Source organism: Dendrobates tinctorius, unplaced genomic scaffold (assembly GCF_039654945.1).
Source record: "Dendrobates tinctorius isolate UK_male_01 unplaced genomic scaffold, ASM3965494v1 ptg000233l, whole genome shotgun sequence".
Taxonomy (NCBI): Eukaryota; Metazoa; Chordata; class Amphibia; order Anura; family Dendrobatidae; genus Dendrobates; species Dendrobates tinctorius.
Window position 1 is genome coordinate 438,394 of NW_027361900.1, and position 15,559 is coordinate 453,952.

Sequence of the window (15,559 nt, forward strand, 5' to 3'; positions counted from 1 at the left end):
CTTTTCCCTGGGTTCCAGCACCACCAGCTGTTTCCCGGAATTGTCTTTGGCACAGGTACTCCCTCCTGCCCAGCCTGGTTCCAGCACGCCTGCTGTTTCCGGGTAGTGTCAATGTAACTTTGCCACCAATACGTTGTCCTGTCGTGTTGCGGTCGGGTTAGCTGAGTCTGTGGTGCCTGCAGTTTATGGGCTTCCTATGTGGGCTGCGGAATCTGGCAACAAAGGCTGGTTCCATAGTGCCAATAGGACAAGCACCCCCTGTAGGACTGTGAGTTTCGGTAACTGCGGCCGGCTCGCGGCCTTGCAACTTTTTTTTTCATGGGTACCTTCTGCTACCCATCCGGGTTCCAGCACCGCCAGATGGTCCTCGCTAGTTCCATTGGCTCTTGCAGCTTCTGCTACCCATCCGGGTTCCAGCACCATCAGCTGGTTCTCGGCAGTGCCTTTGGCTTAGGTGCCTCCTTCTCGGTATCCAAGTTCCAGCAACGTCTGCTGGTCCTTGGTAGTGCTTTCTAGCACAGGTACCTCCTGCTTAGTAACCAGGTTCCAGCACCGTCAGCTGGTCCTCAGTAGTGCCATTGCCTCTTGTTCCTTCTGCTGCCCCTCCGGGTTCCAGCACCATCAGCTCGTCCTCGCTAGTTCCATTGGCTCTTGCAGCTTCTGCTACCCATCCGGGTTCCAGCACCGTCAGCTGGTTCTCGGCAGTGCCTTTGGCTTAGGTGCCTCCTTCTCGGTATCCAAGTTCCAGCAATGTCTGCTGGTCCTTGGTAGTGCTTTCTGGCACAGGTACCTCCTGCTTAGTAACCAGGTTCCAGCACCGTCAGCTAGTCCTCAGTAGTGTCATTGTCTCTTGTTCCTTCTGCTGCCCCTCCGGGTTCCAGCACCGTCAGCTCATCCTCGCTAATTCCATTGGCTCTTGCAGCTTCTGCTAACCATCAGGGTTCCAGCACCGTCAGCTGGTTCTCGGCAGTGCCTTTGGCTTAGGTGTCTCCTTCTCGGTATCCGAGTTCCAGCAACGTCTGCTGGTCCTTGGTAGTGCTTTCTAGCACAGATACCTCCTGCTTAGTAACCAGGTTCCAGCACCGTCAGCTGGTCCTCGGTAGTGCCATTGGCTCTTGTTCCTTCTGCTGCCCCTCCGGGTTCCAGCACCGTCAGATGGTCCTCGCTAGTTCCATTGGCTCTTGCAGCTTCTGCTACCCATCCGGGTTCCAGCACCGTCAGCTGGTTCTCGGCAGTGCCTTTGGCTTAGGTGCCTCCTTCTCAGTATCCAAGTTCCAGCAACGTCTGCTGGTCCTTGGTAGTGCTTTCTAGCACAGGTACCTCCTGCTTAGTAACCAGGTTCCAGCACCGTCAGCTGGTCCTCGGTAGTGCCATTGGCTCTTGTTCCTTCTGCTGCCCCTCCGGGTTCCAGCACCGTCAGCTGGTCCTCGCTAGTTCCATTGGCTCTTGCAGCTTCTGCTACCCATCCGGGTTCCAGCACCATCAGCTGGTTCTCGGCAGTGCCTTTGGCTTAGGTGCCTCCTTCTCGGTATCCAAGTTCCAGCAACGTCTGCTGGTCCTTGGTAGTGCTTTCTAGCACAGGTACCTCCTGCTTAGTAATCAGGTTACAGCACCGTCAGCTGGTCCTCAGTAGTGCCATTGCCTCTTGTTCCTTCTGCTGCCCCTCCGGGTTCCAGCACCATCAGCTCGTCCTCGCTAGTTCCATTGGCTCTTGCAGCTTCTGCTACCCATCCGGGTTCCAGCACCGTCAGCTGGTTCTCGGCAGTGCCTTTGGCTTAGGTGCCTCCTTCTCGGTATCCAAGTTCCAGCAACGTCTGCTGGTCCTTGGTAGTGCTTTCTGGCACAGGTACCTCCTGCTTAGTAACCAGGTTCCAGCACCGTCAGCTAGTCCTCAGTAGTGTCATTGTCTCTTGTTCCTTCTGCTGCCCCTCCGGGTTCCAGCACCGTCAGCTCATCCTCGCTAATTCCATTGGCTCTTGCAGCTTCTGCTAACCATCCGGGTTCCAGCACCGTCAGCTGGTTCTCGGCAGTGCCTTTGGCTTAGGTGTCTCCTTCTCGGTATCCGAGTTCCAGCAACGTCTGCTGGTCCTTGGTAGTGCTTTCTAGCACAGATACCTCCTGCTTAGTAACCAGGTTCCAGCACCGTCAGCTGGTCCTCAGTAGTGCCATTGGCTCTTGTTCCTTCTGCTACCCATCCAGGTTCCAGCACCGTCAGCTGGTCCTCGGTAGTTCCATTGCCTCTTGTTCCTTCTGCTGCCCCTCCGGGTTTCAGCACCATCAACTGGTTCTCGGCAGTGCCTTTGGCTTAGGTGCCTCCATCTCGGTATCCGAGTTCCAGCAACATCTGCTGGTCCTTGGTAGTGCTTTCTAGCACAGGTACCTCCTGCTTAGTAACCAGGTTCCAGCACTGTCAGCTGGTCCTCGGTAGTGCCATTGGCTCTTGTTCCTTCTGCTGCCCCTCCGGGTTCCAGCACCGTCAGCTGGTCCTCGCTAGTTCCATTGGCTCTTGCAGCTTCTGCTACCCATCCGGGTTCCAGCACCGTCAGCTGGTACTCGGCAGTGCCTTTGGCTTAGGTTCCTCCTTCTCGGTATCCAAGTTCCAGCAACGTCTGCTGGTCCTTGGTAGTGCTTTCTAGCACAGGTACCTCCTGCTTAGTAACCAGGTTCCAGCACCGTCAGCTGGTCCTCGGTAGTGCCATTGGCTCTTGTTCCTTCTGCTGCCCCTACGGGTTCCAGCACCGTCAGATGGTCCTCGCTAGTTCCATTGGCTCTTGCAGCTTCTGCTACCCATCTGGGTTCCAGCACCGTCAGCTAGTTCGCGGCAGTGTCTTTGGCTTAGGTGCCTCCTTCTCGGTATCCGAGTTCCAGCAACGTCTGCTGGTCCTTGGTAGTGCTTTCTAGCACAGGTACCTCCTGCTTAGTAACCAGGTTCCTGCACCATCAGCTGGTCCTCAGTAGTGTCATTGTCTCTTGTTCCTTCTGCTGCCCCTCCGGGTTCCAGCACCATCAGCTGGTTCTCGGCAGTGCCTTTGGCTTAGGTGCCTCCATCTCGGTATCCGAGTTCCAGCAACATCTGCTGGTCCTTGGTAGTGCTTTCTAGCACAGGTACCTCCTGCTTAGTAACTGGGTTCCAGTAACGTCAGCTGGTCCTCGGTAGTGCCATTGGCTCTTGTTCCTTCTGCTACCCATCCGGGTTCCAGTACCGTCAGCTGGTTCTCGGCAGTTCCTCAGCCTTCTTGTACCTTCTGCTACATTTCCAAGTTCAAGCCTTTGGAAATGGTTTTTGGTTATCACTCTGGATCTCCCTAACGACGACCCTGAAGACGACGACCCTGAAGACCACCCCGAAGAAGACGACGACCACGAAAACGATGACCCTGAAGACGACGACCCGGAAGACCACCCCGAAGAAGACCAAAAAGATGACCCTGAAGAAGATGACCAAGAGGACAAAGAACATGAAGACAACCACCAAAATACAGAACAACAAGAGACAGAAGACCAGAAGCAGATGACCAAGAAGCAGAAGAACAAAAAGCAGAAGAACAAAAAGCAGAAGAACATTAAGCATAAGACTAAAAATCACAGCAAAAGATATCTAAATTATAAGCAGAAGAAGACTAAGCAGTGTATGGGGGTGAGTCCGTTCCTCCTCGTGGTGCCCCTGGAAAATGCCTGCTGCTGCAGGCCAAACTGAACGCGGACAAATCCTGTTGTAAATCTTTTGTGACAGGCAGAATGGAAGGCCTAATCTTCAAACTTTTATAGATAACAACTACAGGAATGCCTGTCACAAATAAGAATATGTTGAAGAAGAAGAATAGAAAGAAGATGAAGAAGTAGAATATGAAGAAGAATAATATTTGATTAAGAAGAATATGAAGAATGTAAAAAAAAAGAATAATAGGAAGAAGGTAAAGAAGAAGAAGATGAATAAGGTGAAGAAGAAATTGATGAAAAAGATGCTGCTGCTGCTGAGGATCATGAAGGAGAAAGTGTGGGAGAAGTAAAAAAGAAGGTGAAGAGCATGGAAGTAGTGAAACATACATATCTGACAGAATATAAAAAAGGTTAACATAGTCAATATCTTTGTAACTCCGAACGTCTTTAAAAAAAAAAAATTATTCCTGCTATTCCATTTGATTGGGCTAAACCTCTATGCCTTTAATGTCTCCTCCACCTTCCCCAATACATTCTATATTATTATTAGTTGTTTTTCTTCATGTAGAATTAACCTACAAGGAAAGAAAGGGTTTATTTTAATTCCGATATTTCTGTCCCATTGACTTGCATTGGTTTCCAGTATCGGAATCGGCGATATCCGATACTTTTTGGGTATCGGTCCGATCCAATCCGATCCGATATTTCATGATATCGGATGGTATCGCTCTACACTAGTGGTTACTACTCACCTGGGCAGTCATATGTGGGAATCTCCTCTTTACACCACTCATCACCCCTCACATATGTCTCTGTAGTATTAATATGGGTCAGATCTTCACCCTGAAACACATATTGTGAAAGTCACTGACAGATGGAGAAGTCCCATCTATGATCAGCTCTAATCCTGCCATCTCCACCGTTCTCATTACACAAGTATAAAACATATAATACTGGTGGATAAAACAAGACTGAGCACAAGACCTTCACAGCCGTCTACACATCAAAGGGGAGATCTCCTGACACCTTATCTCCACCTACCTGATGATCCTGAGGAACATTGGAATCTTCTTGGTTACAGTCCTGTGGAAGAAGAGGATGGGGACATCTCTCTGGTGTTGTCCTCTTACTGGATAGATCTGGAGGAAACACATACAGGGACTGAATTCATTCTCTACATACAGATAATTATAGGCCATGTGTATTTAGTCCTGTCTATTACCTAGTGATGTGAGGGGCTGGGGAACCTCCATTATGACATCCTTGTACAGATCTCTGTGTCCTTCTAAATACTCCCACTCCTCCATGGAGAAATAGACAGCGACATCCTGACACCTCATAGGAACCTGACACATACAATGATACCGTCATCCCCCCGATCCCTTCATAGTGTTACTGTATAATGTCCCAGCATTCCCAGCAGTGTCACCTCTCCAGTCAGCAGCTCAATCATCTTGTAGATGAGTTCTAGGATCTTCTGGTCATTGACGTCCTTATGGATCAGTGGGTGAGGTGGAGGCCCTGTGATTGGGCTCAGGGGTCTTCCCCATCCCTCAGACACAGGGTCCTGACAGCGATCACTAGAGGTCTTGTTCACCACTGTGTAATCCTGGTTATGGAGAGACACATTAATAAATCTCACTACAGACATTTCCAGAGTCCTCACCTTTCCAGTTCTGTCCATCTGTTATTCCCATAGATAAGAATGATGTAATGTGACGTCATCAGAATCTCTCACCTCTCCAGTGAGCCGGAAGAGGATTTCTAGGGTGAGGTGTAACATCCTCTCCGCCATCTTGTCTTTGTCCATATCAATCTTTGATGGGTAAATCAGGAAAATTCTCTTTTGTAGAAGATCTTCACTGAGAGGATCCGATATTGTAGAGACCTGAATGAGAAGAAGATGATCCGATGTAACATCATAAGAATCCTGTGTAATAATACAATTACTGGAGATAATAAGGGAAACATATGAGGAGATTTATTATTTTACAGGGTTGTTTTCTTCCCTGACATCTACTAATAAAACCTATATATTTAGGCCACAGACAACAAGCAGTTTCCTCCTCGGAGTCGGCAGCTGAACACGTTCCTCATAGACTCATCTTCCATAACGCTAATTCTCGCCTCATTACCGACACTGGAATCGGCATTAGCAATACTGCAGGAGATATTCATTACACGCGACATGAGAAATAACTCCTTCATGATGAGGACGACATCTTCATCTTCTACTGCGGCTCTAGAGACAGATTTGGCCAGAGTCGGTCACTGCCTCCATCCCCACCGGCCGTCTATATGAAGGTTTCCCGTCTTCCCCGCACTGGAATCTTCTATCCCGTTAGATCTCAGCTCTGAGACACACACAGAAGTTTGAGGCTTTTAGAAAAGATTTTTTGTTTCGACAAACACAACGGACAGAAATGATCTGATCCCAAAGTCTCCATGTACAGTGATTTATGGGGATTATTTCTGGCCTTAGACTTTCCTATATTACAAGAAAAACTCCAGAAAAAGCCGATATTAAAATGTTTCTAAAGAAAAATTGGCTCCAACAATTCTTGTAAGAAGAAAAAAATATGCAAAAAGCAGAAGACACATTTTATAATTTTTAACATGTTGAACATTTATTAAAAAGAAATGAATCTTTTTGTGCCCCAGAACATAGATGTACACCGCAGGGACGGCACAGATGAGGTTTCAACAAAACCACTTGCTGCTGTGAAAAGCAAACATGACATCTAAGAAGGTGTGACAGAGTTCGGCTGAATGCCCCCCGCCCCCAAGTACTCGATAGTATGGGGCGGCCTAGTTACTCCGATACTTACATGCCTAATAATGGGGTCTGGGCTGCAATGTATGAAGGTCTATTAGGCCGGGCCAGAGGCAGCGTCCAATAAGTTACCTTATAACGCCCCCATACACATTAGACTAAAGCTCCATGAAAGCACTGATTTCGGGAGGTTTGGCCGACCATATAATGTATTTGGGGGCCTCCCGACAGATGATGTCAGGGTAGAGAAGGATCTGACATCCTGAATTTCAGAGGATAATCCGTCTGTTCTTCCTGTAGATAATCCTCCTCTAGAGGAGTCTGGAGGCGACTCTCTCATACAGACCACAGGAAAGCTGGAATATTTGTGTGTATGGGGGAGTCGGGAGAGATCGCCGTCTGCCAAATGACCGATCAGCCAACTCTGATCTCATGTGTATGGGGCCGTTAGTATTACACTGACAGGCAGTGATGATACACGGCACTACAGTAGTACAGGGCATCACCGGAGCCATCAGAGGCTTGTATGTTGTAGGATCGCACTGATCAAAGTGGTTTAAAAAAGATTTAAAGCGAAAAAAAATCACAGTTTCAGCAACAAGAAATATCCATCACTATATGGAAAGCAGAGTCACTGCACAATGTTAGTTACGTCACGTCCATAACTACTTTATTATACTCTATTATCCTGTACACAGTGGAGTAGATAGAAATCACAGATCACACAGCAATAGCTGGAATTGGACCCTCCAACGCAAAGAAAAAAAAATCTCTCTATCTTTATTGTGACGGCCGTCTGCGAATCTGGGCTGCAGTAGGAACAGCACCCCGAGTAACCCCAAGACCCTTAACCCCTATACAGGGATCTGGAATTGTAGCAGGGCCCAGGGGTTAGCTGTTTGGTGGAACAATGGACCAGAGCAGGACAGCCGCCAAGGGGTTAAAACTAAAACCCGTAATCGTGATCAGGAGGCAGGAGTCTGAGGTCGGAGGGCAGCAAAGGTACAGAATCAACAAGCAGGAGAAGGGTCAGAAATCCAAGCGAAGGTCAGCGTCAAAAAATCGGAAGAGAGGCAGAGGTACAAAAACGGCAGGCAATAGAATGGTCAGAAATCCAGGCTGATGTCAGAGTTAACTATAGCAATTCACACAGTAACACGCAGGGGAACCAAGAATATATCTTGTGGCTTGCAAGACCAGTCCAAGGTGTTTGAGGAATCAGGTCATCCCTCACAGGTTCCCGGACTGATGATGTAATTAGGACCGCCCCCATGACCAGGCCAGATGGTGATGCAGTAAGCCGTACATGACTGACAGAGGGCCGGAGCCTGCGCCCACCAGATGCCTGCGCAGGAGCCTCTTCTCTGTCACCACCCTCACCCAGGGACGAACCACAGTGCCTCCCAGTGGCCAAGGCAGGAACAGCCGTCCCCGAGTCCGACGGCGATGCAATGGTCCGGCGCCTCCTAGAGGCCGAGACCGGAACAGCAGGCCCCGAGTCTGGCGGCGACGTGTCAGTCCAGCTCCTCCTAGTGGCCGAAGCCAGAACAGCAGGCCCCGAGTCTGACAGCGACGTGACAGTACCCCCCTTCTAAGAGGGGCCTCCGGACCCTCAAAACCCGGTTTGTCAGGGTGAAGGAGGTGAAACCTTCTAATTAACCCCTTGGCATGGATGTCACTAGCGGGGACCCAGGACGTCTCCTCTGGGCCGTAGCCCTTCCAGTGCACCAAATATTGCATGGACCCTCTCACCAAACGGGAATCAAGGATACCCTTGACTTCGTACTCCAATGCACCCTTGACCAAAACTGGAGGAGGAGGGGACTGGACAGGATGAATTGGGGAGCGGTACATCTTGAGGAGGGTTTTGTGGAAAACATTGGGTATTTTAAAAGCCTGAGGGAGCTTTAAACGAAAGGCTACCGGATTATTTACCTCTAATATCTCATAGGGACCAATAAATCTGGGACCCAGTTTGGCAGATGGTACCTTAAGCTTAATGTTCTTGGTAGACAGCCAAACTTTTTCCCCAACTCCCAGGTGCGGCCCCCTTGGACCGCCGTCTATTTGAGGCCAAAGCCTGTTTGACCTGGGAGCCTTTTAAGTTTGTGTTCACCTCCGACCAGATGGTCCTTAAGTGATGTATGGATTTCTCTACCTCCGGGAGCTCCGACATCTTAGCCGAAAATGAACCAACACGTGGGTGCAAACCATGATTGCAGAAGAACGGGGTGGTTTTGATGGATTCTTGGTATTGATTATTTAGGGCGAATTACGCTAACGGAAGATGTTCCACCCAATCGGACTGATGTTCCAAGACATAGCAGCGGAGATACTGCTCTAGGGCCTGGTTGGTACGCTCAGTTTGACCATTGGTCTCAGGGTGGTAAGCGGAGGAGAAGGATAATTCAACGCCAATGCATTTGCAGAATGCCTTCCAGAATTTAGAAACGAACTGGGTACCTCGGTCGGACATGATATTCACCGGAGTGCCATGCAGTCGTATTACATGAATGATAAACAACTTACTCAAAGTTTCTGAATTAGGTAGTCCAGACAGGGGAACGAAATGGCACTGCTTACAGAACCTGTCCACCACCACCCAGATACATCTCTTCCCTTCTGAGGGCGGCAGGTCAGTAATGAAGTCCATGGAGATGTGGGTCCATGGACTCTCTGGGGCGGGCAAGGACTGGAGCCAGTCGGCAGGCCGATTATGGGGGGACTTGGCACGAGCACAGGTTTTGCAAGCTAGTAATAATAATAATAATAATATAATAATAAATTTTATTTTTATAGCGCCGACATATTCCGCAGCACTTTACATTTCAGAGGGGATTTGTACAGACAATAGACATTACAGCATAACAATAATCACATACAGTAGATGATAACAAATAACAAGAGGAGTGAGGGCCCTGCTCGCAAGCTTACAGTCTATGAGGAAAGAGGGAGACACGAAAGGTGGGTGGTAACAGTTGCTCTGATTGTATGGACCAGCCATAATGTTAAGTGTGTAACAGTACAGACACAGAGGGCTAATGGATGCATAAAGCATGTGGGAACATGATGCTGGGAACCTGGTTATGGTAAAACTTTTGGCTCTGCCACACAGGGATAGGTTAGGTTAATGTGTTGAGGCGATAGGCCAGTCTGAATAAATGCGTTTTCAGGACACGCTTAAAATTGTGGGGATTGGGGACTAATCGTATTGACCTGGGAAGTGCATTCCAAAGAATTGGCGCCGCACGTGTAAAGTCTTGGAGACGGGAGTGGGAGGTTCTGACTATTGAGGATACTAACCTCAGGTCATCAGCAGAACGGAGGGCGCGGGTAGGGTGGTATACTGAAACAAGGGAGGAGATGTAGGGTGGTGCTGAGCCATGGAGGGCTTTGTGGGTGAGGGTAATAAGTTTATACTGAATTCTGGAGTGGATGGGTAGCCAGTGTAATGACTGGCACAAGGTAGAGGCATCGGTGTAACGATTGGCGAGGAATATGATCCTGGCTGCAGCATTCAAGACAGATTGGAGAGGGGAGAGTTTGGTAAGAGGGAGACCGATTAGAAGAGAGTTACAATAGTCGAGACGAGAATGAATAAGAGAAACAGTAAGAGTTTTTGCAGAGTCAAAAGTAAGAAAAGGTCGAATTCTAGAAATGTTTTTGAGGTGCAGATGACAAGAGCGAGCCAGTGATCGAATGTGGGGGGCAAAGGAAAGCTCGGAATCAAGTATGACCCCAAGACAGCGGGCATGTTGCTGGGGAGTAATAGTGGAACCACACACAGAAATAGCAATGTCGGGTATAGGTACATTAGTAGAGGGAGGAAACACCAGGAGTTCAGTCTTTGACAGGTTCAGTTTCAGATATAGTGAGGACATGATATTAGACACAGCGTTTAGACAATCGCCAGTGTTTTCTAGAAAGGCTGGCGTGATGTCAGGAGAAGAAGCGTATAATTGGGTGTCATCAGCATAGAGATGGTACTGGAAACCAAATCTACTGATTGTTTGACCAATAGGGGCAGTGTACAAGGAGAAGAGGAGGGGGCCTAGAACCGATCCTTGAGGAACCCCAACAGTAAGGGGAAGGTGAGAGGAGGAGGAACCGGCAAAAGAAACAGTAAAGGAGCGGTCGGAGAGATAGGAGGAGAACCAGGAGAGAACGGTGTCCTTGAGGCCAATGGAGCGGAGCATAGTGAGGAGGAGCTGATGATCCACAGTGTCGAATGCTGCAGAGAGATCCAAGAGAATTAGCATGGAGTAATGACCATTTGATTTAGCTGTTAGCAGATCATTAGAGACTTTAGTGAGGGCAGTTTCAGTGGAGTGTAAAGAGCGGAAACCGGATTGGAGAGGGTCGAGAACAGAGTTTTCTGAGAGATAGCGGATAAGACGGGAGTGGACCAGGCGTTCCAGGAGTTTAGAGATGAAGGGAAGATTAGAGACAGGTCTATAGTTAGCGGCACAGTTTTGGTCGAGGGATGGTTTTTTAAGTAGTGGATGTATGATGGCATGCTTAAATGAGGAGGGAAAAATACCAGAAGAGAGAGAGAGGTTAAATATTTTAGTTAGGTGAGGGGTGACAGCAGGGGAAAGGGACTGGAGGAGATGTGACGGAAATGGGTCACTGGTGCAAGTAGTTGGGCGAGAAGATGCAAGGAGCCTGCTTACTTCTTCTTCTGTGACTGGTTCAAAATCAGAGAGTGAGTTAGATGCAGTGGGGGAGGGAGGACAGTGCATGGTATGAGGGGATTTGGAGATAATTTCCTGTCGGATCTGGTCAATTTTTTCTTTGAAGTAATTGGCCAGATCGTCAGCTCGGAGCTCCGTGGTTGGGGCCTGTACTCTTGGATTGAGTAGAGAATGAAAAGTGTCAAAGAGACGTTTCGGGTTATTGGACAGTGAGGTGATGAGGGTGTTGAAATAGGTTTGTTTGGAGAGGTGAAGGGCAGTGTTGTATGTTCTAAGCATAAACTTAAAATGGATGACGTAATCTTTACAGTCCTTAACCAACATCAGCCACCAAAAATTACTAGTCACTAGTCTGGCAGTATTATTGACACCAGGATGGCCTGCCAGGACAGAGTCATGCGACTCCTTCAGAACTTGTAGGCGAAACGGGTCTGGAACGAACAATTTCTGGGGGGGGGTGTCGCGTCCGGGGCTGGCTCTGAGGACCTACGGATCTCCTCCAGAAGGTCCAGAGACACTGCCGAGACAACGATCCCATTGGCCAGTATTGGAACTGGTTCAGAATCCTCAGCCTGTGAGGGGCACAAACTTCGAGAGAGGGCATCAGCCCTTACATTTTTAGTCCCTGGACGAAACGTGATCACAAAGTTAAACCTTGAGAAGAACAAAGCCCACCTTACCTGCCTAGGATTCAGTCTTTTAGCTTGACTCCAAGTAAGTCAGGTTCTTGTGATCTGTGATCACTGTAACCTTGTGTTTAGCACCTTTGAGGAAGTGGCGCCATTCCTCGAAGGCCCACTTTATGGCCAACAATTCCCGATTCCCTATATCATAATTTTTCTCAGTAGGAGAAAATTTTCGGGAAAAGAAGGCACATGGACGGAGTTGAGTGAGGGAGGCAGTGCCTTGGGAAAGCACTGCCCCTACTCCAACCTCAGAGGCATCAACCTCTACCACAAAGGGGCGGTCTAGATCAGGCTGGATTAATATTGGGTTGGCAGAAAAACAAGCCTTTAAAACAGAGAATGCCTGAAGTGCCTCAGACTTCCAATTAACCACGTCTGCCCCCTTCCGGGTCAGATCCGTGAGCGGTTTGGCGATCTCAGAGAAGCCTTTGATAAATTTACAGTAGTAATTTGTAAACCCCAAGAATCGCTGCAGGGCTTTTAGAGTTTTGGGTTGCACCCATTCGCTAATGCGTCGGATCTTGGCAGGATCCATGCAGAACCCCTTAGCAGAAATCATGTACCTCAAAAATTGTACCTTGTCAGCCATAAAAACACACTTCTCCAGCTTGGCAAATAGAAAATGTTCTCTAAGTCTCTGGAGCACAGAACGGACATGATGCGTGTGTGTAAGAACATCAGCAGAGTAGATCAGGATGTCATCTAAATAAACCACTACATATACCCCACAGATATCCCTGAAGATATCATTCACAAAGTTTTGGAACACGGCAGGTGCGTTACTTAACCCAAACGGCATAACAAGGTACTCAAAATGACCAAGGGGCGTGTTAAACGCGGTTTTCCACTCATCTCCATCTCTGATGCAGACAAGATTGTAAGCTCCCCAGAGATCAAGCTTAGAGAACCAACGGGCTCCAAGTAGCTGATTAAACAGATCAGGGATGAGTGGAAGCGGATACTGTTTTTTTACAATAATAGCGTTCAGCTCACGATAATCAATACAAGGTCTGAGTCCACCATCTTTTTTTTCCACAAAGAAAAACCCAGCCCCTACAGGTGAAGTGGAGGGTCTAATAAAACCTTTTTGCAAGCTGTCTGCTATGTAGTCATTCATGGCTTCACGCTCTGGACCAGAGAGGTTAAATATTCTCCCCTTAGTGAGACGAGCACCTGGGACCAAGTCTATAGGACAGTCATACTCTCTATGAGGAGGTAATGTCTCAGACTCCACTATGGAAAAAACATCCTCATAGTCCCTGAATGCATATGGTATAAAGGGGGTTTTAATTTTAATTTGGTTCACTGACAGCGACATACAGTGATTCTGACATTGTGGACTCCAGCGCACGATATCACCTAAGTGACAGTCAGTAACAGGATTATGCTAGCACAACCATGGCATACCTAAAACAACCGCATGTGATAAATTGTGAATAACAAAAAATGACATATTTTCTATGTGTAATGCCCCCACTGACATAGCAATTTCTGTAGTAACAAATTCCACTCCACCCTGAACAATAGATGGACCATTAATTGCAGTGGTGTGAATAGTGGAATTAAGTCTTAGCAAAGGTACACCAAGATTCCTTGCAAGCAAAAAATCCATGAAGTTGCCTGCGGAACCACAATCCACAGAAGCCTTCACACACAGAGATTTCTGAGAAAACGAGAGAAAGATGGGTAACAAAAGATTAGCCACATTTGTGGGCAATACCTGAGCCTCTGGGCCAGCACGACCAGAGCTGCCCAGAGGCCGACATCCCAGGAATGTGGATTTCTGATGCTCAGCATTTCCCTTGAAGTCTCCAGGCTGCAGCATTCTGGTATAGGAAGATGGGAGTGTTCCTTCAGGCTGTGCACTGAAGCAGGTGTTAGGCCAAGAAATCAGCTAAGGCAGGAGAAGAAGGGAAAAAAAAAGTTCAGGAGACTGCTTTTATATATGATGGACATATATACAAAAAGCAGTTTTTTGGGCCGGATATAATGTGACGGTCGTCTGTGAATCTGGGCTGCAGTAGGAACAGGACCCCGAGTAACCCCAAGACCCTTAACCCCTATACAGGGATCTGGAATTGTAGCAAGGCCCAGTGGGTAGCTGTTTGGTGGAGCAGTGGACCAGAGCAGGACGGCCGCCAAGGGGTTAAAACTAAAACCCATAATTGTGGTCAGGAGGCAGGAGTCAGAGGCCGGAGGGCAGCAGAGGTGCAAAATCAGCAGGCAGAGGAAGAGTCAAAAGTCTGGGCCAAGGTCAGTAAAACCAGAAGGGCAGCAAAGGTACAGAATCAGCAGGCAGCAGAAGGGTCAGAAATCCAAGCGAAGGTCAGCATCAAAAAATCGGAAGAGAGGCAGAGGTACAAAAACGGCAGGCAATAGAATGGTCAGAAATCCAGGCTGCGGTCAGAGTTAACTATAGCAATTCACACAGTAACACGCAGGGGAACCAAGAATATATCTGGTGGCTTGCAAGACCAGTCCAAGGTATTTGAGGAATCAGGTCATCACTCACAGGTTCCCGGACTGATGATGTAATTAGGACCGCCCCCAGGACCAGGCCAGATGGTGATGCAGTAAGCCCTACATGACTGACAGAGAAGCAGAGCCTGCGCCCACCAGATGCCTGCGCAGGAGCCTCTTCTCTGTCACCACCCTCACCCAGGGGCGAACCTCAGTGCCTCCCAGTGGCTGAGGCAGGAACAGCCATCCCTGAGTCCGATGGCGACGTGACGGTCCGGCGCCTCCTAGTGGCCGAGACCGGAACAGCAGGCCCCGAGTCTGGCGGCGACGTGTCAGTCCGGTGCCTCCTAGTGGCCGAAGCTGGACCAGCAGGCCCCGAGCCTGGCGGCGACGTGCCAGTCCGGCTCCTCCTAGTGGCCGAAGACGGAACAGCAGGTCCCGAGTCTGACAGTGACATGACATATATACACGGTTCAAAAAAATAAAGGGAACACTTCAACAACAGAATATGACTCCAAGTAAATCAAACTTCTGTGAAATCAAACTGTCCACTTAGGAAGCAACAATGATTGACTATCAATTTCACATGCTGTTGTGCAAATGGAAAAGACAACAGATGGAAATTATTGGCAATTATCAAGACACCCTCAATAAAGGAGTGGTTCTGCAGGTGGGGACCACAGACCACATCTCAGTACCAATGCTTTCTAGCTGATGTTTTGGTCACTTTTGAATGTTGGCTATGCGTTCACACTTGTGTTAACATGAGACGGACTCTACAACCCACACAAGTGGCTCAGGTAGTGCAGCTCATCCAGAATGGCACATCAATGCGAGCTGTGGCATGAAAGTTTGCTGTGTCTGTCAGCATTCTGTCCAGAGGCTGGAGGTGCTACCAGGAGACAGGCCAGTACACTAGGAGATGTGGAGGGGGCCGTATGAGGGCAACAACCCAGCAGCAGGACCGCTACCTCCACCTTTATGTAAGGAGGAACAGGAGGAGCACTGCCAGAGCCCTGCAAAATGATCTTCAGCAGGCCACAAATGTTCATGTGTCTGCACAAACGGTTAGAAACCGACTCCATGAGGATGATCTGAGGTCCCGACATCCACAGATGGGGGTTGTGCTCACAGCCCAACACCGTACAGGACGCTTGGCATTTGCCACAGAACACCAGGATTGGCAAATTCGCCACTGGCGCCCTGTGCTCTTCACAGATGAAAGCAGGTTCACACTGAGCACATGTGACAGACGTGACAGAGTCTGGAGACGCCGTGGAGAGCGA

General features: G+C 48.7%; 1 protein-coding gene across 2 annotated transcripts in view; it reads right to left on the minus strand.

Moving 5' to 3' along the window:
• LOC141060194 (uncharacterized) overlaps positions 1–13,723 on the minus strand; it is a 35,120-nt gene extending 21,397 nt beyond the window's left edge. For both annotated transcript variants that reach the window (XM_073556440.1, XM_073556439.1), the window contains exons 1-6: positions 13,534–13,723; positions 5,399–5,548; positions 5,090–5,269; positions 4,883–5,006; positions 4,702–4,799; positions 4,413–4,503 (exon numbers count right to left, since the gene is read on the minus strand). In XM_073556440.1, the coding sequence (XP_073412541.1) occupies positions 4,413–4,503; positions 4,702–4,799; positions 4,883–5,006; positions 5,090–5,269; positions 5,399–5,548; positions 13,534–13,638 (748 nt within the window). In that variant the 5' untranslated portion in view covers positions 13,639–13,723. The remainder of the gene's footprint in view (positions 1–4,412; positions 4,504–4,701; positions 4,800–4,882; positions 5,007–5,089; positions 5,270–5,398; positions 5,549–13,533) is intronic.
• Between the last annotated feature and the right edge of the window lie 1,836 nt (positions 13,724–15,559).